This window comes from Oryctolagus cuniculus, chromosome 6, assembly GCF_964237555.1.
Source record: "Oryctolagus cuniculus chromosome 6, mOryCun1.1, whole genome shotgun sequence".
Lineage (NCBI taxonomy): Eukaryota > Metazoa > Chordata > Mammalia > Lagomorpha > Leporidae > Oryctolagus > Oryctolagus cuniculus.
In genome coordinates, this window is record NC_091437.1 from 23,805,959 (window position 1) to 23,831,713 (window position 25,755).

General features: G+C 56.9%; 1 protein-coding gene and 1 long non-coding RNA gene across 6 annotated transcripts; one reads left to right on the top strand and one right to left on the bottom strand.

The window, feature by feature from the left end:
- Positions 1 to 3,085: 3,085 nt before the first annotated feature.
- Positions 3,086 to 19,947, bottom strand: LOC103347874 (uncharacterized). Of its 3 annotated transcripts, none has more exons than XR_001793083.3 (3): positions 19,867 to 19,947; positions 13,748 to 13,894; positions 3,086 to 5,146 (listed from the first exon to the last, which is right to left on the bottom strand). It is a non-coding gene; the product is annotated as an uncharacterized lncRNA (long non-coding RNA). The 3 variants fall into 3 exon arrangements; XR_001793082.3 differs by having other exon boundaries at positions 13,748 to 13,897; positions 19,867 to 19,945; XR_516384.4 differs by lacking the exon at positions 3,086 to 5,146 and adding an exon at positions 12,007 to 13,445 and having other exon boundaries at positions 13,748 to 13,897; positions 19,867 to 19,945.
- A 48-nt stretch (positions 19,948 to 19,995) lies between these two features.
- Positions 19,996 to 23,468, top strand: LOC103347875 (uncharacterized). 3 transcript variants are annotated; one of them, XM_051843407.2, is made up of 4 exons: positions 19,996 to 20,295; positions 21,565 to 21,999; positions 22,745 to 23,007; positions 23,121 to 23,468. In XM_051843407.2, exons 1-4 carry the CDS (start codon positions 20,284 to 20,286, stop codon positions 23,452 to 23,454), a joined length of 1,044 nt encoding a protein of 347 aa, XP_051699367.1. In that variant the 5' UTR covers positions 19,996 to 20,283; the 3' UTR covers positions 23,455 to 23,468. The 3 variants fall into 3 exon arrangements, with proteins under 3 accessions (XP_051699367.1, XP_017196560.1, XP_017196559.1); XM_017341071.3 differs by having other exon boundaries at positions 19,997 to 20,295; positions 22,745 to 23,021; positions 23,121 to 23,256; XM_017341070.3 differs by having other exon boundaries at positions 19,997 to 20,295; positions 22,745 to 23,261.
- The last annotated feature ends 2,287 nt before the right edge of the window (positions 23,469 to 25,755 follow it).

Genomic DNA, 25,755 nt, shown 5'->3' on the forward strand with positions numbered 1-25,755 from the left:
GTGAGTCTGCATGGTTATGTGTGTGTGTGAGTCTGCATGGTGGGGTGTGTGTGTGTTTCTGTGAATCCGCATGGGGTGTGTGTGTGTGTGTGTGTGAGTCTACATGGTGGGGGGTATGTGTGAGTCTGCATGGTTATGTGTGTGTGTGAGTCTGCATGGTGGGGTGTGTGTGTGTGTGAGTCTGCATGGTGGGGTGTGTGTGTGTTTCTGTGAATCCGCATGGGGTATGTGTGTGTGAGTCTGCATGGTGGGGTGTGTGTGTGTGTGTGTGTGTGTGTCTGCATGGTGGGGTGTGTGTGTGTTTCTGTGAATCCGCATGGGGTATGTGTGTGTGAGTCTGCATGGTGGGGTGTGTGTGTGTGTGTGTGTGTCTGCATGGTGGGGTGTGTGTGTGTGTGTGTGTGTGTCTGCATGGTGGGGTGTGTGTGTGTTTCTGTGAATCCGCATGGGGTATGTGTGTGTGTGTCTGCATGGTGGGGTGTGTGTGTGTGTGTGTGTCTGCATGGTGGGGTGTGTGTGTGTGTGTGTGTCTGCATGGTGGTGTGTGTGTGTGTGTGTGTGTGTGTCTGCATGGTGGGGTGTGTGTGTGTTTCTGTGAATCCGCATGGGGTATGTGTGTGTGAGTCTGCATGGTGGGGTGTGTGTGTGTGTGTGTGTGTCTGCATGGTGGGGTGTGTGTGTGTGTGTGTGTGTGTCTGCATGGTGGGGTGTGTGTGTGTTTCTGTGAATCCGCATGGGGTATGTGTGTGTGAGTCTGCATGGTGGGGTGTGTGTGTGTGTGTGTGTGTCTGCATGGTGGGGTGTGTGTGTGTGTGTGTGTGTCTGCATGGTGGGGTGTGTGTTTCTGTGAATCCGCATGGGGTATGTGTGTGTGAGTCTGCATGGTGGGGTGTGTGTGTGTGTGTGTGTCTGCATGGTGGGGTGTGTGTGTGTGTGTGTGTGTGTCTGCATGGTGGGGTGTGTGTGTGTTTCTGTGAATCCGCATGGGGTATGTGTGTGTGAGTCTGCATGGTGGGGTGTGTGTGTGTGTGTGTGTGAGTCTGCATGGTGGGGTGTGTGTGTGTGTGTGTGTGTCTGCATGGTGGGGTGTGTGTGTGTTTCTGTGAATCCGCATGGGGTATGTGTGTGTGAGTCTGCATGGTGGGGTGTGTGTGTGAGTCTGCGTGGTGAGGTGTGTGTGTGCGTGTCTGTATCGTGGGGTGTGCGTCTCAGGGGCAGGCTGGGGTTGCTGAGCAGGAGAAGCAGACATGGCAGAGGAGCAGAAAGAACGGCAGCCCAGCCTCCCCCCGCCAGTGGGGCTCCCAGAAACAGGCCGGGAAAGATGAGGATGCTCCCCGCGAGCCCCTGGGGCCACAGCTTCAAAGGGGCAGCAGGGGCGGGGAGGGGAGGCACCTGAGGCCGCTGGGCCTGCAGGAGCCTTGTCGGGAGCCCTGCCTAGGCCTGTCTGGGAATGTGGCTGCGCGGGTGGGAGGTGGGGGCACTGGGCAGGAGGAGGGAGCTCGGCGGCTGGGCCCGGTGCTCTCCTGGACAGCAGGCTGTGGCATCTCCTTTCTCCTTGAGGAGGGCGGGGGGGAGGCGGGTCAGCTGTGGATGCCCCTGCAACCACCCAGGCCCTCTGCTCACACCGCAGGGACACACAGTACTTCCTGGAGGCCAGGGGCAGGCAGGGGCGCTGTCCAGCAAGGCTCAGCCTGGCCGCAGCGCTCAGAAGGGCTTGTTCCTCACCGTGGAATGAGCTGGCTCAGAGTGCCCAGACCGTCTGGAAGCTGGGAACTCGGCTCCATTGCCTCCTGTGGCCCCTGGTTGAAATACGCAGTGGTCCAAAGTCCCTCCACCACCCCTGGGTGGCTCCCTAAGGCCCCATTAGTGAGGTGCAGGGTGAGTTGAGGTGGGTGGGCTGCCTGGACCCCCCGGGGTTGGGGAGGGTCCCGGGTGCCTGTTTTCCCTCGTGGTACCAGGGCCGGGGTGATTGTGAAGCCTGCGTGGGTGCCTCGCGCGGCCCAGGAGTGCGCTGTGGAAGGAGGGCGCCGAGCGGACAGGGCTGCCCACGCTGGGGCCACAGCTAGGGGTGGGCATGAAGGGCTCGCCTCGGGCTCACAGCCTGAGCCTGAGCCCAGACTCACACCCGGCCCTCTAGGGGCGCAGTGCGGCAGAGGCGGGGCCGTGACTGCCCCCTGTAGGCCGGAACTCCCCGCAAGGGCGGTGTCTGGAGACCCCCGCTGTCCGCGGTCCTGATGTCCACTTCAGGGACCCGGCCACTGCTGGCCAGCAGCGGAGCGGACGACTCCTCGAGGCCATCCGTGCGACGGCCACTGATGCAGAACAGGGGCGGGACACCCGCCTGCCCCACGCCCTGCCCAGCCGCGGTGCGACCACCGCAGGCCCGCAGCAAGTGCCGCTCCCACAATGCACTGCGCGGGGAAATGCGCGGGAAGACGCCAAGGCGGGCCCAGAGCGCGCGGACTCGCCCTGTGAGATGGGCGGAGTGGCCGGCAGGGAGAGGGCTGTGTTTCTGCTCCTGGGGCTGGAAGCAGTGTCTGGGTGGACTCCGAAGCCTGGGTTCTGGCCCTGCCCTGCTGTGCTTCCTAAGAGGACTTGGTGCCCCAAAGGTGAGCAGCACGGGGAGACCCGCTGGTGGGCTCTGAGCTCCCGCCCCCTTTGATGTGGTAAGTTTTTTTTTTTTTTTTAATTTTTTCAATATGGAGTCATATTGCACTGAATTTCTAGGAAAATTTATTTGGATAGTGACAGATAAGAGAGAGATGAGCGGGATCTTCCATCTGCTGGTTCACTCCCCAAATGGTTGGGGCTGAGCCAGGCAGAAGCCAGGAGCTCGGAACTCCATCCGGTCTCCCACACGGTGCAGGGGCCCAAGCACTTGGGTCATCTTCTGCTTTCCCAGGTGCACTAGCAGGGAGTTGGATCAGAAATGCAGTAGCCGGGACCCAAACCAGTGCTCACATGGGATGTCAGAGTTGCCGGCATGGCTGAACCTGTGGCATTACAATGGCAGCCCCGCATTTGAAAAATTCTATTTATTTATTTATTTATTTATTTATCTGGGAGAGGGGAGTGAGGGAGAGGGAGAATGCTCCCATTCAGTTGTTCATGCCCCAAGTACCTGCAGCAGTCTCAGGCCAGGGACTAAAGGCAGGAACTCAGTCCAGGCTTCCTGCTGGGGTGAGGGGGACCCAACTGTGTAAGCCATCACCTGCTGCCTCCCAGGGCCTGCGTTAGCAGGAAGCTGGATCAGGAATCAAACCGCGGTTCTGCAGTACAGGACACAGGTGTCCCCGCTGCTGTCTTAACAGCTAGGCTGTTCCACTTGTCTGATTACCCTGTGGGGCGCGCTCGAGAGTCTACGGGGCTTCCCAAGGAGCCAGCCACCGAACGACCAGAGCCCTGCCCACGCGGCCACCAGTGGGAGCGCTGGGAGGGGCGGGATGTCCACCGTTCCCGAGGGAGGAGGAGACCGCGAGGGCAGCAGCAGAGAAGGGCGCTGCTCCCAGCTGGGCGGATGCCGTGGCGATAGCCCGGAATCCGCTTCGATGATGAGACCGCGGGCTGCAGTGAGCGCGTTGCAGGAAGGCACAGTGGACCAGCAGAGAGGCCTGAGCCCAAAGCCCTCGCTCTCCCTTCTCCGCGCTTGCTCTAGAGCAGCCCCGCAGAGATGGAGTCTGAAAAGCTATGGCTGTGGGCAGATGGGAAATTTACGGAGGTTTTGCCTCCGCCATCAACAGAGCAGAAAGCATGGAAGATCTCCTGTCTCCTGCACCTGTGCACGGGCCGTGCTCACAGAGCAGCCAGCGGCTGGAGACCCGTTTTCCTCTTCTACATCTCTCCTGGTTCTTGACTGGAAGCACACTTTGCTAGGTAGTCTGGGTCTGCTTGCCTGCCTGTAGGCTCCGCGTCTGACGTCCATGCGACTCCTCGCTCTCGCGCTGGGAGCAGCACCTGGCCCTTCCCGGGCAGCCGCACGGGGACGGCTGCGTGTGCATGAGTGTGTGCAGCCAAGGCCCGCCCGCGACGCTTCCTCCCCCCTCTCCGGGCACGTGGCTGCGCTCCGCGTTTTCCTTCCGGCACACAGGCCGGAGGCTGGCGTGGGTCTGCATCGCTCGGCCAGCTTCGAGGATGCCTGGCCCTGGCCCTCAGGCAGTTCCTCGTCTCTGCACAAGCTCCCTTCCTCCCACAGAAGCTGGATTGTGGTGGGGTAATAGTGCTTTCCGTGCAGCCCCGAGTGAGGCTTACAAAGGTTTGAGAACAGCGCTGGCCTAGAGTGAGGACTCGTAAGTATGTGGTCTGAGAGTCAGAGGCAGCGAGGCCTCCCTTGCACTCCTCAAATGCCCTCCACCACACTGGGCTGAAGCCAGGGGCTGGGAACTAAAGCCTGGCTTCCATGTGGCTGGCAGGGGCCCAGCTCTTTGAGCTGTCTCTGGCTCTGCATTGGCAGGAAGCTGGAATGGGGACTTGGAGCCCGGCACCCTGTCCCATATGGGACACAGCATCTTAGCTGCTCTGCCACACGGCCACCCCAGCAGCAGCAGCAGCAGCAGTGGCCTCATCATTGTCCCAGTGCTTGGTGGGTCTCAGAGGGTGCTCTGGAATCCAGGCCTCGCCCTCCCTGTCCCTGGTCCCCCGCCAGGGTGACCTGCGCCCCACTCCCTTTGGCCTCTCCCAGACAGAGTCCATAGACTCCCCAGAGGTCGTGCAGCTCTCTAAGTGGCTGTCCCCAGGGTCAGTCCCAGGAGTGGCCAGGTCACCTGGGCCCACCTGCCCTGCTTCCAAGGAGCTGCGTGGCTTGGTGTCTTCTGGCTGAGGGCCCAAGGGGAGCTGATTGAGAGGGCTCCTTGCGAGCTGTGTGTTCACGCCCCAGCTCCTCTGAAACCCTGTGCGTTCCCTCATGTCCCTCAACTCCACATGGTGCCGATGACCTTGAGGACGAAGCCCAGTAATGGTTTTCATTGGCTGATTGATTCACTTTTTTTCCAGCTGCTATTAATTTGCAGAAATCGCCCTCCAGTGGGTCCTGTCGGAGCCGGGGCCATTCTGGATGGCAGCGAGTGGGAGAGACAGAGAGAGAGGAGAGGGGCCGCTCCAGGCACCGCCGAGGTAGGGGCACTCTCCTGCAATCCTCCTTCTTCCTTTCCTACTTAAAAAAAAAAAAAAAAAAAGGCATGAACTAATGTGACAACTGCAGTCCTCTCCTCTTTACTAAAAAAAGCACACAAACCACATTGTAACAACCGTAACAGAAATGTTGCTTTAATCACCCCTAATCCCATCACTCAAGCAAATCAACTGTTTTTAATCTTCCCTTGCCTAATCTTCCCAGAGCCTGTCTGCAAGCAGATATTTTTTTTCAACAGCTATAATCATAATACGATTTTGTGCTCTGTTTCCCTCTCGTTTCTTAACCCTTGCTCCGCATTGCTGTAGTCTTCATGGGTGTCACTTTTTTAAAGTTTGTTTTTTGAAAGGGAGACAGCAGAAGGCAGGGTAGACAGAGGTCTTCATCCTCTGGTTCACTCCCCCCAAATGCCTGCCACAGTCAGGGCTGGGCCAGGCTCAAGTGAGGAGCCTGGAACTCTGCCTAGGTCTCCCCCGTGGGAGGTTCTTGAGTCGTCATCACCTGCTGCCTCCCAGGGTGCACATGAGCAGGAAGCTGGATCAGAAGCAGAGGAGCGGGACTTGAACCGGGCACTCCACTATGGGGCGTGGCAGCCCAAGCAGTGGCTCGACCTGCTGCTCCACAGCGCCCTCTCTGGGTAGCATCTTTAATAGCTCACGCAAAGCCATCAAAGGGTATTCTGGAATTTACTTAGCACCACCCTGAATGGCCACTGATTTGTTATTTGGAGGAGCCAAAATTAGCTAGGAAAACAAACCTGTAGGTGGTGTCTGTGATTTCTCAGCATGATTGATCTGTAGAGAGCTGGGGCATTAAAGCACTTTGTTGGGGAGCAACCTTCCCCGGGCAGCATCCCGGGTGTCCAGTGGGACTTGCTGCGTCTGAGGCTGGGGAGCACTGGGAGTGGAAGGCGGTCAGGCGCCCGATCTCTGTGCCACTTCCACTGTGGCAGGGATAACAAAGTAGGAGCCAAGCAGGAGGCTTCCCAAGGATGCGTGCATGCTGTGAAGCCCACTGGAGCCGTGGGCTAAGGGAGGGAGCCAGGAGCCAGTCTGGGTGGTGTGGCTAGGAGTGCTTTGCTGGGGAAGGGGCAGGGGCCTAGGAAATAGCCAGGTGCAGATGTTCTGGGCAAGCTCAGAGCGCTTATAGGAAATAGGAAGTGCAAAAGCCCAGAGGTAGCAAACAGCCAGGTGGGTTGCAGGAATAGAAGGCAGACCAATGGGCTGGATTTCATTTGAGGTTCAGCATTAGCAACTCTTAAAAGAGACAGTCCACTGAGACTCATGGCCTGCTTTGCCATCCTCAGAGTCCTCCATTTGAGCTGTTTGTCCTGTGGCTCAGAAGCCACCGCCGCCGTGCCGTGACGGGCACCTGTGTCTGCAGACACACACATGGGGCTGGCGCTGTGGGGCAAGCCGTGGCTCTTGGCCATGCCGTGCTCCCGGCAAGCCCTGCGTCTCCTCCACCTCGCGGTTTGTTTATGTTTCTGATCGCTGCATCCTCATTAGGGGCAGTTAACAGATGAAAATCGCACTGCACGGACCTGCAAAGTGGTAAATGACGCCAGTGTTTACTTTCTGGTTAGCAGCCTGAGTGCGAGGATTTGCCTGTGGTTATTCAGTTGGAGAAAGCTGCTTTCGTTAAGGGCTTCCAGCGAAACGCACCATTAGCTAGGAGACAGGCAGCTCTCATCGCTGGGTGCTGATGGACGGTAGCCGGCTCCAAGGTCTCACCTGTGAGAGACGGGGCCGCTGCTTCGTCCTGCCTGGGCCCAGGGCTGATCCAGGTGTGCGTAGCTGTGGGGCCGTGCGGGCTGCCTAGGAGAGCCCCTTGCCAGCAGGCTTGTCTGCTCCCACGCTCAAGCTCCAGGCCTGTACCCTGGCCAGTAGAGGGAATGCTCTTGGGGGCTTCTAGGGGCTTGCCAGCCCTGACTGCCACCAGGTGCTACCTGGAATCCACACGGTAATGAGGGCCATGTGGGCGGTTTTTGAAGAGAGTCTCATGCTCTGTCCTTTTTCAAATTAAATTTTTATTCTGAGGTCATTGTAGAGTCACCTGCTTGTTCTAAGAAGTAATACAAGGAGTCCTTGCACCCATTTCCCAGTTTCTTCCACTTGCCGCAGCCCCTGGCAATTGTCTAGGACGATGGGCCAGGACACTGACCTTGACACAGCCTAAGTAGGGACTTTGCCAGAACACCTGCCTCCTCCCTGCTGCACCCCTCCTTAACCTCCGTAACGCGCGGCTCGCCAGGCCTGTCCCTGGGTCCTGTTGAGGACGCTGTGCGAGTGCATCGTGTCCTGTACTCCTACGGGACTGATTTTGCTGCTTGGCAGAATTCTCGGGAGCTCTGCCCAGTGTCAGTCATTGATTCTGTGGTGTGGACGCCTTACTGTCTGTTTGGCCTTTCACCCACTGAATGGTGTCTGCATTATACCCGGTGTGGGCTACTCTGAACCAAGCTGCCATCAGCATTTGTGTGCACGTCAGGCTGCACTTCTCTGGGGTCAGCGCCCAGCAGGGCAGCTTCAGGTGCATGCCTGGTCTTTTGCGTCTTGGACTCCCAGAGTGGCCAACTTTGTGTATTCTCACCTTCCCTGCGCGCATCTACGCCGCGTGGTTTCTGCAGACGGCATTTGGTGCCGTCACTGTTTTCCGGTTTAGCCGTGTCGATAGTGTGTGGTTTTCATGTCATAGGTTTGGCTTCACCTGACGGTGAAGTGGCTCCTGTTGCCTTTTGTTCATTTGTCATCAGGCTGTTGACTTCACTGCTGAGCCGCGCGACACTTCTGCGGCCCCAGCGACAGTCCCCTGTCGGTGCGCGGTCTGCCAGTTCCTTCTGCTCTGGCGCTTGTGCTCTGGTCCTCTTAGCCCCGTCGCCTTCCGAGCCATTGGTTCCATGTTGGTAAAGTCCAGTTTATCAGTTGTTCTTTTTGTGAATTGTGCTTATGGAGTCAGGTTGGAACATGGCCAGATTTCCCAAAGATTTTCTCCTTTTCCTCCCTACAAGTTTGGAGGTGTTAGATTTTACATTTAGGCTGGTGCCGCAGCTCACTAGGCTAATCCTCTGCCTTGCGGCGCCAGCACCCCAGGTTCTAGTCCCGGTTGAGGCGCTGGATTCTGTCCCGGTTGCTCCTTCTCCAGGCCAGCTCTCTGCTATGGCCCGGGAGTGCAGTGGAGGATGGCCCAAGTGCTTGGGCCCTGCACCCCATGGGAGACCAGGAGAAGCACCTGGCTCCTGCCATTGGATTAGTGCGGTGCGCCAGCCGCAGCGCGCCGGCTGCGCAGCCATTAGAGGGTGAACCAACGGCAAAGGAAGACCTTTCTCTCTGTCTCTCTCTCTCACTGTCCACTCTGCCTGTCAAAAATAATAAAAAAAAAATAATAAAAAAAGATTTTACATTTAAGTGGGGAACTTGGGTCAAGCCTCATTTTTTTTCTCCCTCATGGATGTCTTTGGCCAGCGTCATTTGTTGAGAAGCTGATCCCCCCTCTACAGCCCTGGGTCTCCACGTGCGACAACGCCGGGCTGCATGTGTGCACCTCCTTCTGAGTCCCAGCTTCTGCTCTGCTGCTCCATCGCTCGCTCTCGCTGCCAACAGCGCCTGGTCTTGATCGCTGCAGCGCCACAGTCTTTACATCGGGGAGAGTTCCTCCTCCGTTCTAAATTCTTTTCCAACTTTGCTTTACTGATTTTAGCTCCTTTGTCTTTCTATATAAATTTTAGAGGAATCTTGCCTATTGCTGCAAAATAACTTCCTGGAATTTCATATTGTATTTTTTAAATGGAACAGCATGTGTTTTGGATATTATTTTTTAACAGCCTGAAGCTGAACCAGTAGCAAGGAGCACCCAGCGTCCACTCGTCCACGCGTGCTGACCTTCCCCTAACAGTAAGCACAGTCCTGTGTTGCCATGGCAAGGGTTCTGTGACACGCTCTTGCAGAGACACATGACGTCATTTATCTGGTGCCTTTGCTGGATACTTAAGGGGTTTTCCTTTTATTTTGCATTTGCTGTCTCCTGTAATGAACAATGCTGTGATTAATATGTTAAAGCCATGTCTCTGAAAATAGATTCGGTTACTTCTTTAGGGACGACTTCTTGGAGTGAAATTGCTGATTTCTTCTCTTTTTTAAAAAAAAAAAAGATTTATTTACTTATTTGAAAGGCAGAATGACAGACAGAGAGAGACCGAGACAGGTCTTCCATCATCTGGTTCACTCCCCAAATGGTCACAACAGCCAGGGCTGGGCAAGGCAAAGCCAGGAGCCAAGAGCTCCATCCAGGTCTCCCATGTGGATGGCAGGGGTCCAAGCACACAGGCCAGCTTCTGCTGATTTCCCAGGTGTGTTAGCAGGAAGCTGCATCAGAAGCGAAGCAGCCCAAACTTGAACTGGGGCCCATACCGGGATGCTGGTGTCTCAGGTGGCGGCTCAGCTACCGTGCCACCACACCACTCCCCCTGATGTCTTCTTGTCTTCTGTTTTTCTGACCTCAGAAGGATACCAAGCTCTTAAGGCAAAGCTAGTGTTTCCTCCTTAGTCTGGGCACATCTGCCTCTGACTTGCAGTGCCCCGCCCTCCATACCCCAGAGCTGGACAGGAGCGGGGCTGGACAGGAGAGAGGCTAGAGTGGAGGGGGCTGGAGTAGAAGGGATGGAGTGGAGGGAGATGGGGTGGAGGGGATGGGGTGGAGGGGATGGGGTGGCAGTGGCTGGAGTAGAGGAGGCTAGGGTGGAGTGGGCTGGGGTGGAGGGGTGGAGGGGGCTGGGGTGGAGAGGGGATGGGGATGGGGTGGAGAGGGGATGAGGATGGAGTAGAGGAGGCTGGGGTGGAGAGTGGGCTGGGGTGGAGGGGTAGAGGGGGCTGGGGTGGAGAGGGGATGGGGATGGGGTGGAGGGGTGGGGTGGAGGGGATGGAGTGGAGAGGAGATGGGGTGGAGAGGATGGGTGAAGGGGATGGGGTGGAGGGGCTGATGCAGAGGGCTGGGGTGGAGGGGGATGGAGTGGAGGGGTGGGATGGAGGGAGATGAGTGTAGGGGCTGATGCAGAGGGGGATGGGGTGGAGGGGATAGAGTGGAGGGGATGGGATGGAGGGGTGAGGTGGAGGAGTGGGGTGCAGGGGATAGAGTGGAGGGGATGGGGTGGACTGGGAGCTGCTGTCTTCCCTCAGCTCTGTTCTTAATGTCTTCTCTTAGGCGTCCCCTGGGGTCAGAGCTGTGTCCTGTTTCTAACCCCAGATGCAAAACACATGGGCCTATGCCTTACTCTCTGGGAAGAGACATTTGTCTGGTGGCTCTCTGGGGGTCCCTGGAGCCTGCTGTGGACTCCCCCTCTCAACTGTCACTTCAAAGGCCCTCCCCCACCCTGAGGAGCCTGTGACTATTTTAGGAAAATTCTTCAAAGGCTTCAAAAAGTAATGGGATAGTTTTCTGGGCTGCTTGTTAAAATTCTTGAATATGTTTAAGGGATTTACATTTTCAAAGAGAGAATGTTTTCTGTTTGATGTTGAGAAAAGATTTTTTTTCTTTGCTGTGAATTTAAGCAATTGGCATGGCTTCTAGTAGAAAGGCCACAGGGCTCTTGTGTTGCGAATGTGGCGTTGGGTAGAATCCTCAGTGACTGGCTGCGGGCACAGCGTGTGTGAACGATTCTGAAATGCATTTGCAAACCAGCGCCATCTGTAAGCTCTCAGCTTGCAAATGGCTGCTTTCTAGCGTGGAGAAGCTTCATGTGTTTAAAGGAACGTGCCACAGAAAGTCAGAAATGACAGTTGTCCGTGGCCATGAAGGATGAGCTGCCTGGTGCCTTCTAGAAGGCACGGAACCAGCCTTCCCCCTGGTGGATAACCAGGGAAGTGCCGCCCTTTCCCTGAGAAGCTGCGCGCGGGGGCTTTGCCTTCTCCTTTTATATAAAATTTGTGTGAAAGTGCTTATGCACATCTGTAACAGCTAACTGGCTTTATAACTGGTACTTTAAATAACACAACATGAGCTAAAAAGGCGATGTTATATAATTTATATAAAGTATGCATACAAAATTATATATGGTTAATATATTCAATTAATAATTATAGATTTCAGGGCTGGTGTTGTGGTGTATCAAGTTAGCTTCTGCCTGCGATGCTGGCATCCTATATGGGTGCTGGTTCCAGACCCAGCTACTCTACTTTCAATCCAGCTCCCTGCTAATGTGTCTGGGAAAGCAGCGCAAGATAGCCCAAGTCTTTGAGCCCCCACATTCATGTGGGAGACCTGGAAGAAGCTCTGGGCTCCTAGCTTTGGCCTGGCCCAGCCCTGGCCATTGTGGCCATTTGGGGGGAGTGAACCAGTGGATGGAAGATCTGTTGATCTCCCTCCCTCCCTCCCTCTCTCTCTCTCTCTCTCAAATAAATAAAATAAATAAATAAATAAAAATATTTCTTTGAAATTGCTGGTATCTTCTTTTTTAAGAGATTTCATTTATTTAGTTGAAAGGAAGGTGACAGACAGAGGTCTTCCATCATCTGATTCACTCCCCAAATGACTGCAATAGCCAGGCGTGTGCTGGGCTGAAGCCAGGAGCCAGGAGCTCCATCCATGTCTCCTGCGTGGGTGGCTGAGGTCCAAGGTCATCCTTTGTTGCTTTCCCAGGCACATTATCAAGGAGCTGGATCAGAAGTGGAACAGGTGTAATTTAGTGTTTCCTGTCTTGCACCCTGAGCAATGGACATCTTTGTCAGTGGAGTCGTTCCTCTCCCTATCCCTCCCTCCCTCCCTCTCTCTCTCTCTCTCTCTCTCTCTCTCTTCCTTTCTATCCCTCTCAAAGATTTTTTTCTTTTTGTTTGAAAAGGCAAGTTACAGGGAGAGAGAGGAAGAGATCTCATCCATCCTTTGGGTCACTCCTCAAATGGCCACAGTAGCCAGGGCTGAACCAGGCCAAAGCCAGGAGCCAGGAATGCCCTCCAGGAGTCCCACGTGGGAAGTAGGGGCCCAAATACTTGGGCCATCATCTGCTGCCTTCCAGATGCGTTAGCAGGGAGCTGGATCCGTAGCAGAGCAGCCCTTGAACTGGGATTCCCATATGGGATGTCAGCATTAGCATCTTGACCTTGCTGGGCCGTGGCGCCCATTCTCATGGCCCCATGAGGCCTTGTAGACTGACAGGTTCAGCAGTACAAGCAGGTAGCCACAAGGAGCGAGCATGAGGCCTTGCAGGGGAGGTACGAGGAATCGTGTTGGCATTTGCAGGAGGCTGCCCTAGTGTGGACACCACTCTGAGTCTTTGCTCTCTGCCTGCCATGGCCAGCTTATGCTGTTTTCCCCATGACACAGCACAGGGACCAGAGAGAGGCTAAGGGCCTTATCCTGGCTTAGAGTCACACAGCTGCTGAGAGGCAGAGCTGGGGTAGGAAGGGAAACTGGCATTGCCCCAAATCCCTGTGCCTTGGTACACCAGAGGGTCAGAGGCAGACATTGTGGTGGGCCACAGGGAGGGCTCTGGAGAGGCTGCAGGTGTTGGGGCAGGAGCAAGGCGGGCTCCTGACCTCAGAACGCCATGGCTGTTCCTTCCATAGCAGCCTGAGAACAGGGCAGAGTGGTGAGAGCGCCTGCAATGGGCAGACTTAAGTCCCGCTCGCTAGGTTCACCTGTTAAGCTTCCAACCCCAGGCACCCCGAATGTGAGCGTTTGGAGGTAGAGACAGGGAAGAGGCAGGTAAGTCAAAGTGGGGTCGCAGCGTGGCGCTCTATGATGGCTGCCCAAGCACAGCTTGCTCAGGAGGGCCTTGGCGTGCTCGTGAATCCACCTCAGAGGCGGGATATCTGGGTAAACAAACAAACAAACAGGCTCCGCCCTTTTTCCTTGTGGCTGTTCTGTAAAGGATACATTTTAATAGGTACCTACATAGCATTTCTGCTGGGCTGTGATGCGCCGTATGCTAATTCTGCACCTGAGCATAGAAGCCACTTTCCGAATCCTCAGCAGGCCTGGGACCACTGACTGCAGAGCACTCCTGACCTTCCAGAAGGTTCCTTGGAGAAGCAGTGTTTGCTGCTGGCTTCTCGGGGTGTGAGGGAGCTGCCAAGCAAGGAGGCACGGAGCAGGAACCTGGCGGGTGTACTGGGGTGCAGCCAGTGCAGGACATGTGGAGTAGGGTGCTTGCTTGCCAGGAAGGCTTGGGATGCCGGGCTGGAGGGTTTGGAGGTGGATCCCTTGGCCAGGAAGCATCATCAAAGGTTTTGAGCAAAATAAGAATTTTAGAAGAAGCCTGGCGGTGTTGGGTTGGGGAGTGTTCGAAGGTCAAGTCCAGTTGAGAGAAGTCGCTGCCATCTAGGATCTGAGTCAGGGTCAGGATGAGCGCAGCCAGGATGGGATTGGGAAGAAATCCCTGGGAGGGTCACGTGTAAGGGGTCCAGGTGGCCCGTCTGACAAATGAGAGACTGGGTGACCAGGGCCCGGGCGGGGGTGGGGGAGGGTTGGAGGGAGGCACTGAGGTAAGTGCTGTAGCGCCCTCGGGTGGCTTCCCAGCTTGTTAGGACTGTCACCTGCAAAACCCCGAATTTGAGTTGTCGCAGTGAACAGCCGCCCTTACGTTTAAATCACAGGTTTGTCCTCCTGACCCCGCCTCTCAGCTCTTACCTGAGGGCTGGCAGGCAGCTCCGCTGGCTGAGTGGCCGGCAGGGAGAAGGAAACATGTCCTTGGTGCTGGCAGGAAGCAGAGACAGGCGGGAGAGGTGCTGGGCAACGTGCCCGATGCCACGGGTCCCCAGGAGCTTTAGCATGGCCCTGCTGGGAGAGAGGCTAGCATAGGGACACGCAGGAGTGCTCTCTGGGAGGGAGGGGGATGCTGGGAGCAGGCGAGAGGAAGATCCTGCCTCTGATGGACCCAGCGTGCGGTTCGTGCCCAGAGGCACCGGGCTGTGCTCCAGCCAGGCAGCCGTGGCAAACGCTGGGCACTTTTGGTGAACAAACACAGCCCCTGCCCACCAGAGGCACAGATGTGGAGGGTGTAGGTCTCCCACTTCCCCATGGGAAACCAACTTGCACGTGAACCGGGATCTGCCTGCTGCGGGGCTGCAGGTGTCGAGTCTGAATCTCTGTGCTCATGAGGCGCACGGCCGTGGCTGTGCCTGTGAGGACGTCTGTGCCCTCGCCTTCTCCGTGCCCCGCTTCCCGAATGCCATTGCTTGGGGATCTGTCCCTCTGATCCGTTCCCTGGAGGTGCAGAGAGCGCTCTGCACATGACCTCCTCCGACTCCAGCCTTCGCTCCCCTCGGCGTTCTCAGAAGTACAAGTGCACCCAGCCATGTGGGCCCCATGTGTTCCTGGAGAGCTGGGACAGTAGGTAGCACTGTCATTGCCTGCTCTGGCTGGGACAGGCCAGGTGGTCCCTGTTCCCCAGGGAAGAGGTGGGCACAGGAAGGGCTCACGGCCCTCTGCATCTGGGCTGTGCCCTGCAAACCCAGGCTCCGGAGTCAGAGGATGTAGGGCAAGGCACTGAGCTGACGAGCTGGGGAAGATCTGGACCTCTGGCCGAGCATTGCAGGAATGCGTGTGAGGACACGTTTGAAGCGTCTCCCTGGTGTGGGGCCTGGTGCTGCATGTGGCACCACCATTCTACAATCCTGATGACTCTGTCCCCTGTCCTAAGGTGAGAGGGGCCAGGGAGGCCTCAGGAGGGCTGTGGAAGGCTGGTACCTCATGGACAGCTGGGGCCCCTGGTGGCAGGGGTCCTGCCAAACCCACGCGGGAGTTCCAGCCTCTGCCTCCCAGTCCTGGCGAGTTCCAGCTACGCAGGGAACCAGGAGTATTTTCTCCGGGGCTGTGTGGGCCTGCGATGGCCGAGGGATTGCTGTGGGAGCCTTGGGCCCCTGACTGTCATGGAAGCCGTGAGGAGGCTACAATCCAGAAGGCACCCAGAGCTTGGCTTGCATGTGAAGGAGAGCATCACACCCCAGAAAGGCCCCAGGGCTGGCTTTGCACCTGCGTTTCTACTTAAGGGCAAAGTTGAGCATGTAGGGGACTGGAGGAAGCAAGGTATGACGCCTGATTGCCTGTTTGGAATCAGTTCCACTCAGCACACCTGCAGATGCCGCGGCCATGGGGTGAGCATGGGACCCAGTGGCACCAGAACAGCAGCATTCATGGCCTAGGTTGTCAATGTTCTCTGCCCCAGTCCAGCTGAAGACAAACCATAACACATTTACTTAAATGGGCTCATCTTTTCCTTGAAAAAAAAAAAAAAAAAACTGCTCTTTTCCTGAGCAGAAATACCTGTGGAACTGTGGCTTTGATGCAAGAAATACATCTCTTCCTACATCCATTAAATGGAATGTATTTGCTAGTAGACTAAACATGGCTCATCAAGTGTCCCTGATGTCTTTTCATGTCCTGCTTTTGGACAATGGGCAGAGTAATCACATTGTTGAGCTTCAGAGTCTGAACCCCAGAAGTGGAATTCCTGTCCTGCCGTGTGCAGCAAGCTGTCCACCGCCCAGTTACACTCTTAGCCTCAGTACACCTCCTTTTCTTATCTTCTCCTGATAAGATTATTAGGAGGAAATCAGCAGAGAATAATGATGAGCGTGGCTCCTGGCATAGAACAAACCACTCAGATGTGAGTATTAGAAGTTGGCTCTGGGGACATCTGCTTCGTCCTGTTCAAGGCCTTGGTCCCAGACTGGCCCTTGCGCTGGAGGAGAAATGGGATAGATTAGGAAGCCCTTGGCTTTGGACGATGATCGAGAGTGGAAGGAGAACAAACGAAATGAGCCCTAAAGTCACCCCAGCTTCCCACCTGCAGACACCGTTTCCAATGCAAGAGTGCATTTGTCAAATCTCAAAGATCTATAGACTCAAAAGGGCAAATTTCACCGTATATAACTATACCTCAATAAAAGGCGAGAAAGACATCTGAAAACCTGAGATGGTTAGAGATACGTTTATGTAATAGTGCAGAGGATGCAGAATATTACAAAGGACAAAGCTGGCAGAGCACCCGGCTGCCATGGCAGGCACTAGATGGACAGAGGTGGTGCTCACTGGGGGCGATTTCCCCCAGGGGAGCCTCAGCTTTCGTTGTCACAACTGTGGAGGAGAGAGTGACAGACATCCCGTGAGCAGAGACAGCACTGAATACCCGCTGCGTGTGGGCCAGCCTCCTACTGCAAGGAAGGTGCCAGTAGCGTCAGGGTTGGCAAAGGCTGATCCGCAGCATTGAGCGTGGATCAGTGGAACAGAGCGAGCCCAGGCATAATCCCACAGGGAAGTGACTGATTTCTGACAAGGATGCCGGGGGAAGGGCTCTTCGACCGCTGGTGCACATTGGATATCCAAACGGAAAAAGGTCGTCTTGATCCCCAAATCAAGTCACCTCATTGAACTCCAAAGGGGTCGTAGGCCCAAGTGTAAAAGCTAAAGCTATAGAACTTAGGGAACAAAAGCTGAATTATTTACAATCCTGTGGTAGGTGATGGTTTCTTATAGTGGCCATGAAAAGCACAAATGAAAAAAAAATGACTAATTGAACTTCACTAAAGTTGAAAACTTCTGTTTCCTAAAAAGCCTTTGCTGCTAAAATGAAAAGACAGGGTGCAGGCTGGGAGGTGATAATCACAACGCGTCTTCCTGAGGAAGGGTGTGGGCGTGTAGGTGCGGAGCGCTCTCACGGCACAGGAGGAAGACAAGTAGTCCTACAAGAAAGGAGCACAATGAGGATGGTGGCCCATGACCTCCACTACTGTGACAAAGCTCCACAAAACCCAGCTACCTGAGGACTCTAATTAGAGACCAAAAAACAAACTGTGAAGGAGAGTCAAGACTTGGACATGGACAGGTGAACCATGCTGGAAAGAGAGAAGAATCTGGAAGATAGACCAGTGGAAGCCACATAATCTGCAGAACAGAGATGTAAGTTAAATGGACAAAAGCCAAATGCAGGACCTGTAGAAAAATGTTTTAAAAATCTAACACACCATTGGAGACCCAGAAGTAAACTGGGGAAAAACTGCCTGAAGAAATAAAAGCTTGAAGCTCTTCAGGTTTGGTGAGAGGCATAAGTAACAGACGCTAGAGGCGCGATGAACTCTCAGAGGGTAAAGACACCAAAGCCATGCGTAGACCACCAGAAGCTGCCAAAAACCAATGACGAAAGAAAATAGAACTGGAGAAAAGGGCCTGGGCACAGTGGATTACTAATCGCAGTGCACCCATGCAATAAAAAAGGAGCAAACTTTGGATTCATGAAACACCATGGATTAATGTTGGGCGTTGCCTTGGGCGAGAGAGGTTTGGTGGAACTCTTTTTAATTCCACTCATGCAGAATTCTAGAAAGTGGAGACTGACCTACTGTGGCAGAGAGCGGGTCTGTGGAGTTCTGGGGTGGGAGAGGAGTGGTTGTGAAAGCACTTGAAAGAAATCTTGGCTGGCACCGCGGCTCATTAGGCTAATCCTCCGCCTGCGGCGCCAGCACACCAGGTTCTAGTCCCGGCCAGGGCGCTGGATTCTGTTCTGGTTGCTCCTCTCTTCCAGTCCAGCTCTCTGCTGTGGCCCGGGAAGGCAGTGGAGGATGGCCCAAGTCCTTGGGCCCTGTACCTGCATGGGAAACCAGGATAAGCACCTGGCTCCTGGCTTCAGATCAGCGTGGTGCGCCGGCCGCAACGCGCCGGCCGCAGCGGCCATTGAGGGGTGAACCAACGGCAAGGAAGACCTTTCTCTCTGTCTCTCTCTCTCACTGTCCACTCTGCCTGTTCAAAAAAAAAAAAAAAGAAAAGAAATCTTTGTTTTCCTGGTGGTGGTGACAGTTTCTTGGGTGAACCTGTGCGAAAACGGATCACATTTTACACTTGGAGTATCTGTGGTTTAAAGCCCTTCAGGTATAAAACAATTAAGTTATTAACATGGGCGGACAGTTTGGACACTTGACGGAGGAATATACACAAATAGGCAGAATGCCCGCAGATGGCCGCTCAGTGTCCTTGATCGCAAGAGAGAACACAAACTGCTCACACCCTTGCGGCTGACGTAGGAGAAGTGAAAGCTACACACGCCTCTGAGCGCGTGAGTGGCTTTGCACGGCAGCTCATCAGTAGCACAGACAGCCAAGAGTCTACACACGGATGAGTGGGGAAGCAGGCAGGCTGTGCAGTGGTGTCGTGTGGTGTGAATGTATGTTGTGGTATATAGTATATTTGCAGTGTATAGTAATACGTAGTACAGTGTATACTCATCAACACCAGGGAGCAAATAGCAGGTGGTGACAAAGCCAGTGGCTGACGCTGGTGCTGCATGGGAGCCAGCTACACCCGGAGTGTGTACCTTGCGACTCCATTTATCCCAGGACAGGCAGAAGAACTCCATGGCATCTGGTTGCTTGGGCCTGGGAAGTGACAGAGGCATGCCCTGGGAAGAGGCATTTCTGTTGGAACCCCTGGAGTTGTTCCAGGGGGTGCATGGATTTGGGAAGGGGACACTTCATGGCATATGTAAATGCGTCCTATGTATGAGCACCAGTTCAAGTCCCGGCTGTGCCACTCTGCTGCTGATCCAGCTCCCTGCTCATGCGCCCGGGAAAGCAGCAGAGGGTGGCTCGGGTGCTCGGACTCCTGCCACCCGTGAGGGAAGCCAGGCTGGGGTTCCGGCTCCTGGCTTTGGCCTGGCCAGCCCAGGCTGCTGTGAAGTAGCAGACGGAAGAGATTCCTCTCTCTTTCTCACCCACCCCACCTCACCCCATCATTCTGCCTCTTAAATAAATAAGTCCGTTTGGAAAAGTGGTTACATAAACACAAATTAAAATAACAAGAATAACTAAAGAGACCAAACAATATGGTACTGGTACCGAGAGAGAAGGAGACCAATCAAAAAATAAATTTTGAAAACTGAGTTGAGTTTGCAGTAGTTATAGTTTAGATTGTGGCTGTTCTGGTATTTCAAATCAGGTTGGCAAAGAAATAACTTACTCATAAATGATGTTGAGCCGATCGACTAACCATTCAAAATGTAAAAATAAAATTAGAAGCTAATCTATTATGGCTTACAAATGATAAACTCCACGTGGTTAAGAGGATTCAGTCTATAAAAACCAAAAGTCAGCTGAAATGGCCCCGGGTCCTTGGGCACAGGGAAGCAGCATGGGGAGCCCTGCCCAGGCCTAGAGAACCTGGCTGGGGCCCACCTTGCTGAGGCCCATGAGGGCTGCAGGTGGTGTGCCAGGGCCCTCGGCCTCCCGCTGAGCTCTGGGCACACTCTCCAGGCTGTTTGCCTTCCTGTCCCAGCCCTGAGGTCAACTCAGCTTTTGGTGAAATGGCAGAACAGTGGTCACTGCCTGGCTGGAAAGCTTGTGCAGGGGGCCATGTGACACCACGTGGGAATTGCCCAGGGCAGTAGCTGGCACCTGGAACCTGTCACCAGTGCTAGTTTCTGCACTCCGAGTGGGGGCACCAGGCCTGGGAGAGGAACTGGGGTGGAGGCTCTGGGGGAGGCAGCAGGTGCTCTGCACAGCCAATCCTGCCCTGATCGCTCCTCTGCTCTCACGGCTGCTCCTGAGTGACTGGGGAAGAGAAGCCGCTGCCGTCGTGTGGCAGGAGCTGGCACTGAGCCTGGAGCACCCAGGGGCACACAGGTCCATGCAGCCCTGGCACCTTGCTCCTGGGACCCCCTTCCTTAGCTTCCACGGCAGGTGGTGGTCCCCCAGCAAGCCCACTGCCCCAGCCACAGACAGCTGCTCAGGTTCCAGAAGACATCTGTCCACTCTGCTTACCCCGAGTCTCTCAGGGATTAAGCTGAATGAAGAGGCAGGTGCCGGTCGCAGGTGTTTGGGTGCGGGGCCGGTGTTTCCCTGGTAACGGGGCCAGCTGGCTTTCTTGCCCGGCTCCAGGCCTTGTGACCTCATGGTGGAATCTTGGGTCTGTAGGCAGAGGGGGATTTGCCAGGGTGGAGAGGAAGCCGGGAGGGAGACACCTGCGATGGGAGCCTTTGTCTTCCAGCCAGGGGTGGAGGATCGAGTGGAGGCATGTCAGGGCTGGGGTGACTGCTGACCCCAACACGGGAGCCTCGGGGCGGTGCGCACCGTGGGAAGTGAGCCGCAGCGTGCTGAGGCCTCTCTAGGGAGTGGGCGGAGCCACACCTGGCATTCACTGGTGAAGTGGGCGGTGAGCAGTCCGGCTAGCACCCACCGATGGCAGGAAGGGTAAGGCCACTGTGAGCCCGGCAGTGGGCTTCTCTCCATAGGTAGCATGAGATGGCCCTGCACAAGCGGTGTCGAGTCCCCTCGTCCACACCACCAGCCATCCAGCCCACCTGCCCACACTCAAGGCCCAGTGTTGAGGTCCTAGGGCTGCCTGCTCAGATGACCTGAAGCCACGTGGCTCGCTTGGGGTCACAAGGGTGCATGCCACATAGCCCACGGGCTGTGAGTGTGGCCTCAGCAGGCCATGTGGGGAGGGGCTGGCTGGCTTCTCACTACCAGACCCAGGCCTCTCTGCTTCCCTGGGGCTGGCATGCGACTCCTGTGCCCCCTCTCCTGCTCCCAGGACATGGCTGGACCTTGAGTCACACTGGCAGGAAATTGGCTGGCACACAAGCCCTGTTTGATGTTCTCTTTCTGCCTTGTTCCTTCCTTCCTACCCTTCTCCCTTCTCTTCCAAAGTGTGCTGTCTACCCTGGGCCGGCCCCTCTAGGCCCTGCAGAAGTGAGCAGAGGAGCCTTGCCTCTGGGGAGTTTGTGACTGATGGATGAGAGATGCTAACCAAGCAGGGCAGTGGGTGCTCTGAACGAGGGAGTCGGGTTGATGCAGTCAGAGCCAAGGCCATGTGGCTCAGCCAGAGAGGCGAAGGAAGCAGCCTTGGACCAAGCCTGGGGGAAATGATCCCTCAGGAATAATAAAGGGAAGGGATTTGGCAGGGGCATGTGCAAAGGGCCTGTGGCAGGAGGGTGGTGGTGAGAAGAATGGAAAGGAGGCTGTGTGGCTGCAGCAAACACAGGAAAGGGGACTGGAGATGCACTGAGCACAGCAGCTAAGCTCAAGCACTGGTGGGAAAGTAGGGCAGCTGCAACAAGCCAGGAACACAGACCACACAGCCAAGGAGCCGGTCAGGGAGGGAGGTGGGGCCGGGGTCACCTGGGGCAGGTCAGGGGTGAGGGAGGCTGTTTAGACCAGAGAGCCAGCGGCAGATGGGGGTTGAGGCCCCGAGGCAGCACTGTGCTTGGCGAGGCTGAGGGACAATGGCACAGAGGCCGCCGTGTGTGGAGCAGGGAGAGGGGTAAAGAGGTGGCCGCAGGGTGGGCAGGGCCAGTGCCTGGGCTCTTAGCTGGGTTTTAAAGGCGACCCAAGGTCAGCTTGGCTGGTGTGAGACCTGTCGGCCTCCAGGGCAGGCAGGGCTTGGCGGGGGGTCGGGGGCAGCTCCCGTGGCCAGGGATGTCGAGGTGCGGTGACAGTGGGACACCCTTCTCTTCCCAGACGCCCTGGAAGAGCTGCACGTTTGATCCTGGGCCACTGTGTTCGCTGAGCCTCCCAGACGGGGACCCGGAGCTGCTGTCCCCGCAGCTGCAGGCCCCCTATTCCAGGGGCACAGAGCCCCTCAGCTCCCCCGGCCTCTCCCAGCACGCCCCGGCAGCCCAGGAGTACCTGCCTTTCTTCCGCACCTACGGGCAGCTCCAGGACGAGGAGCAGCTGGCCCTGCGGCCCGCGGTATACGGGGACGGAGGAGCGGCGCTGTCCCAGGAGGACTCGGCGCAGCCCTGCGGCTTCTTCCCTTACTACCACTCCCAGGACAAGCATTTCCCCAGCCTGGCCCCTCCTGGCTGGTCACATGGGGCCTCCCAAGACCCCCTCCCCACGAGGGTGGCCCAGGCGGGCAGCTGCTGCAGGACGTCAGCCAGGGACGCACACGCTGTGAGTGGCGGAGGCTGCGGTGGGGGGCAGCCCCAGGCCCCTGGCATCCTTCAAGTCTCTGTCCCTGGGCCCAGACCCTGGTGGGTCTCTGTCCAGTCTCCCCTGGGAGCTGCTGTGTCCTGGGACTGTGTGTCACTGGCTAAGAGCACAGGGACGGATGGCAGACTGTCCCCCTGCGGCCGGCCTCTGCACTTGCTGGGAGAGGGGTCTGAGACTGTTAGAACCTCGCTTTCCTGAACCAAGAGAGGCTGTAGGAGGCGCCACTCAGAGCCACCCCGGGAGGCTCGCGTGTGCACAGCGAGGGCTTGGTGTGACGCCGGGCTCACAGACGCACCTGCAGGACACACAGGCGCTTCAGTGCATCCTGGCATTTGATTCCAACACGGTCCCTTTGGGCGGGTTGTCTTGTTATTTCCGTTCTCGGAGCAGCCAGGTGCCTAGTCCATGGATGCGTGACTAAGACAGCTGGGATGTGACCCACAGCCCGTGCCCTGCACCATGGCTGATTGTCACCGCCAGTGCCTCTGCGTCTGGTCATCGCAAAGATGGAGGTGGGAGCTGTGGCTTCTGGGCCCCGTCACACCTCCTGGCTGGTGGCCTTGGCGAGTTGGTGACGTCATCCTGGGCTGTCTCTTCAGTGCTTTCTTCCTTGAGTGCCCCCGTGGTGGTGCAGGCACGGCCAGTGTGGGCCGGGACCTGGGAGCTGGGCCTGCTGCTGGCTGACCCATCGTTTCCTTCAACCCAGGCCACCTCTGCAGGCTCGGCCTACACCCCTGGCTCCGCACACGCTCCAGCCTGCTGCAGCCTCCTGCTGGCCTCAGCAGGGTGCCCCTGCGACTGTGCCCCGAACGCCCAGCTCTGCAGGGTCCGCAGCCTCGAGGCCGCAGGCTTTGTGCCCTACTACAGAAGCCACGAGGAGAGGCTGCGCACCAGCCCCGGGCCTCCGGCCCCTCCATCGGGAAGCCAGGAGATCTCCAGGGGGCTGCCCAGGCCTGGTGCAGCCACACCGTGAGGAGCAGGAGGTGGAGAAGGGCTCCCCACACCCCCTGATCAGCGAGGGCCATTGTTCCCAGCGCCAGGGACACTGATGTGGGGTATCCCACCCCCCTGTCTGCCTGCAGGAAGCCCCCTGGCCCTTCTCACTGCTCGGCGTCTGGCTCAACAGGCCTGGGGTCTTTGTCCTGGAGGAGCAGAGGCAAGATGATGAGCCCATGCCCCATGTCAGTCCCCTCCCTGTCCTCCCAGGAGCACCCACTTCTCCGTCCCAGCTGGAATCCCTGCCAGTGGGCAGCCAGCAGCTGCACCCAGAGCCGCACCACAGGGGAGCGTCAGTGCTGCCCGGTGCTCAGGCCTCCTCACAGTGCTTCCACGGCCTGGCCCAGGCCGGGGCCGAGCAGCGGGGGCCGTCTGAGCTACAGAGGGGTGTGCACACGCACAGCCTGGTCTTGTAAATAAATCATTTCACTGCAGGCGTCGAAGCTGGAGCCCTAATTCGATGCTGTAGAGAAGCACTTGCAGGTCCTGGGTGCCTCACAGAGGTCACTCCCTGATCCCTGGGGGTCGACACTGGTGTCGTCTCTGTCGTGTGGGTAAAGGAGTGGGCGCAGAGAGGTTCAGGAGTGAGCCCGCGCGCGCACAGCACAGTGGAGCTCTGTCTGGCCTCAGCGCTGAGCACGCAGCCCACCTCCCACTTTCCTCTCCTTGGGGTCTGTGCGTGGAAAGCAGAGAGCTGGGGGCTGCCTCCACTGGACCCGACCCCCTGTCACTTTGCTCATTACCGCCACATCGTTCCCTGCCCTGGCCCTGGCCCAGCTCCTGGCTGCTAGGCTCTGCCTAGCACCATGTCTTGTGGTGGCCCAGCCCAGTGTCCAGCCCGTGTGACAAAGCCTTGTGGCTGATGCATGTCAGGAGAGGGGCGTGTGCACTCGCCCCACCCAGTCCTGGGACCAAACACACAGATGTTGGCTCCCATTTGAAATGTCTTTAAAAGCTGTATTTATTTGAAAGGCAGAGTGACTGACAGAGAGAGATTGGGAATCTTGTCTGCTGGATCATACTCCCCAAATGGCCATGCCAGCCAGGGCTGGGCCGGGTCACAGCCAGAACTCCATGCAGGTCTCCCAGGTGGGTGACAGACACTCAAGCAGCTGGCCATGGTCCGCTGCCTCCGGGTGCTAATGTGAGCAGGAAGCTGGGTGGGAAGCAGGAGGCAGAGCTGCATCCCAGGCAGCTCCCTGTGAGATGCAGGTGTCCCGAGTGGCAGCTGAACTCTCCCTGCCACAGGGCCCAAGCACGTTTGGAACGTCTTCAGTGTCCAGTCACACTTGTTTGTCCCATGATCACTGAGCTCATGCCACTTCCTGGGACACTCGTGCTGGGTCCCTGCCACTTCCTCCTCATAGGGATGCCTGCACCCTAACCCTAACCCTAACCCTAACCCTAACCCTAACCTGCACCTGCTGCAGTTCGGAGGGCGGGGAAGCCAAGGAGGAGGGGCAGCAGGCATGCTTGGTCACACTTGAGTTGCTTTGCAGAACCACTGTTTAAAAAAATCAGACTTTGAGTGTTTCTGAGGCACTTCTCGGACTTGGCTTTGCAGGGAGACCTGGGGTTGGTGGTACATGGGGAGAAATGAAGATGCTCACTGGCCACGTGCTTTTGTGGGCCGACTGGTCTGTTCCGGTTTATTTTCCACGGGGTGGGGCTGGGCTTCACCTGGAGCTGACATTGTTGGGCTCTCAGTGTCCCCAGGGAGACAGGCTGGGAGGGATCCATGTGCGTGCTAGGGACTGGGGCTGCTCTGTCGCGTGCAGCGCAAGCTCGTCCCATGTGCATGGCATCCGGGGTCCAGTAGGGACAGGGGGCCTGCAACCACCTGTCGCCAGCTCCTAAGGGGGCCCGGGGGCCTGGCGTGCTCGTGGGGCCTACAAGGAGGCTCCTGGCATTTTCCAGGCTAATGCAGTCTCTGCAGGGAGTGGTCTTCAGGAAGGGTCTGGGCAGGGGATCCTGGGGAGGAGTTGGGCTGAGCTGTACCTGCAGTTTGCAGTTTGCTTCCCGTCTGCCCAGCAGGTGAGCGCTGGGAGCTGTCCGTGTGCTGATGCGGTGTGAACACACCTGGACACCTGGGCCTCGGCCAGGGCAAGGGGGACCGTCCCCAGTGCCATCCTGTGTGCTGGCCGTGGTGCTGAGGCACCGTTGCCAGTCCTGCCACCATCCAGGAGATGTGTAGGCTCGGACTGGTAAACAGCCAGTGCATGAATGCGGGTGGCGAGCAGGGGCGCCTGTGTCCAAATACCTCCTTGGCTCTCGTGTTCTGTGTTGTTCGGCTTAAATTAGATCACCGTCTTGTGTAATTGATGAGTTCAAAACTTGGTGGTTTAACACAGCAGTGAACACAAGTGTCCCCATCAAGTGTTGAGGGCCAGGTGTCGGGGAGCACGTGGTGGCCTGAGGAGGGTCCCCACCCACTTCCCGTGGGGCGGGACTGAGGCCGTCACCCACAGACTCGTGTCCTCACCCAACCCTGTCACCAGAGTTCTCAGGAAGCAGACTCCGACCTTGCAGCCTCTCCCTTCCATGGCCGCGAGGGCCTGGGGCCTGCTACCCCCCGCCTGACAGCCCCTGCTCCCCGCTGTGGCCTGCCGCGCCCTCCCCAGCACCACCACGCGTCAACACCCAGCTCTTTGTGAGGCTTCAGCCCAAGTGCCCCCTTCTCCCCCCAGCTGCGGGTTCTGCTCTCTGACCCTCCCTACAGTG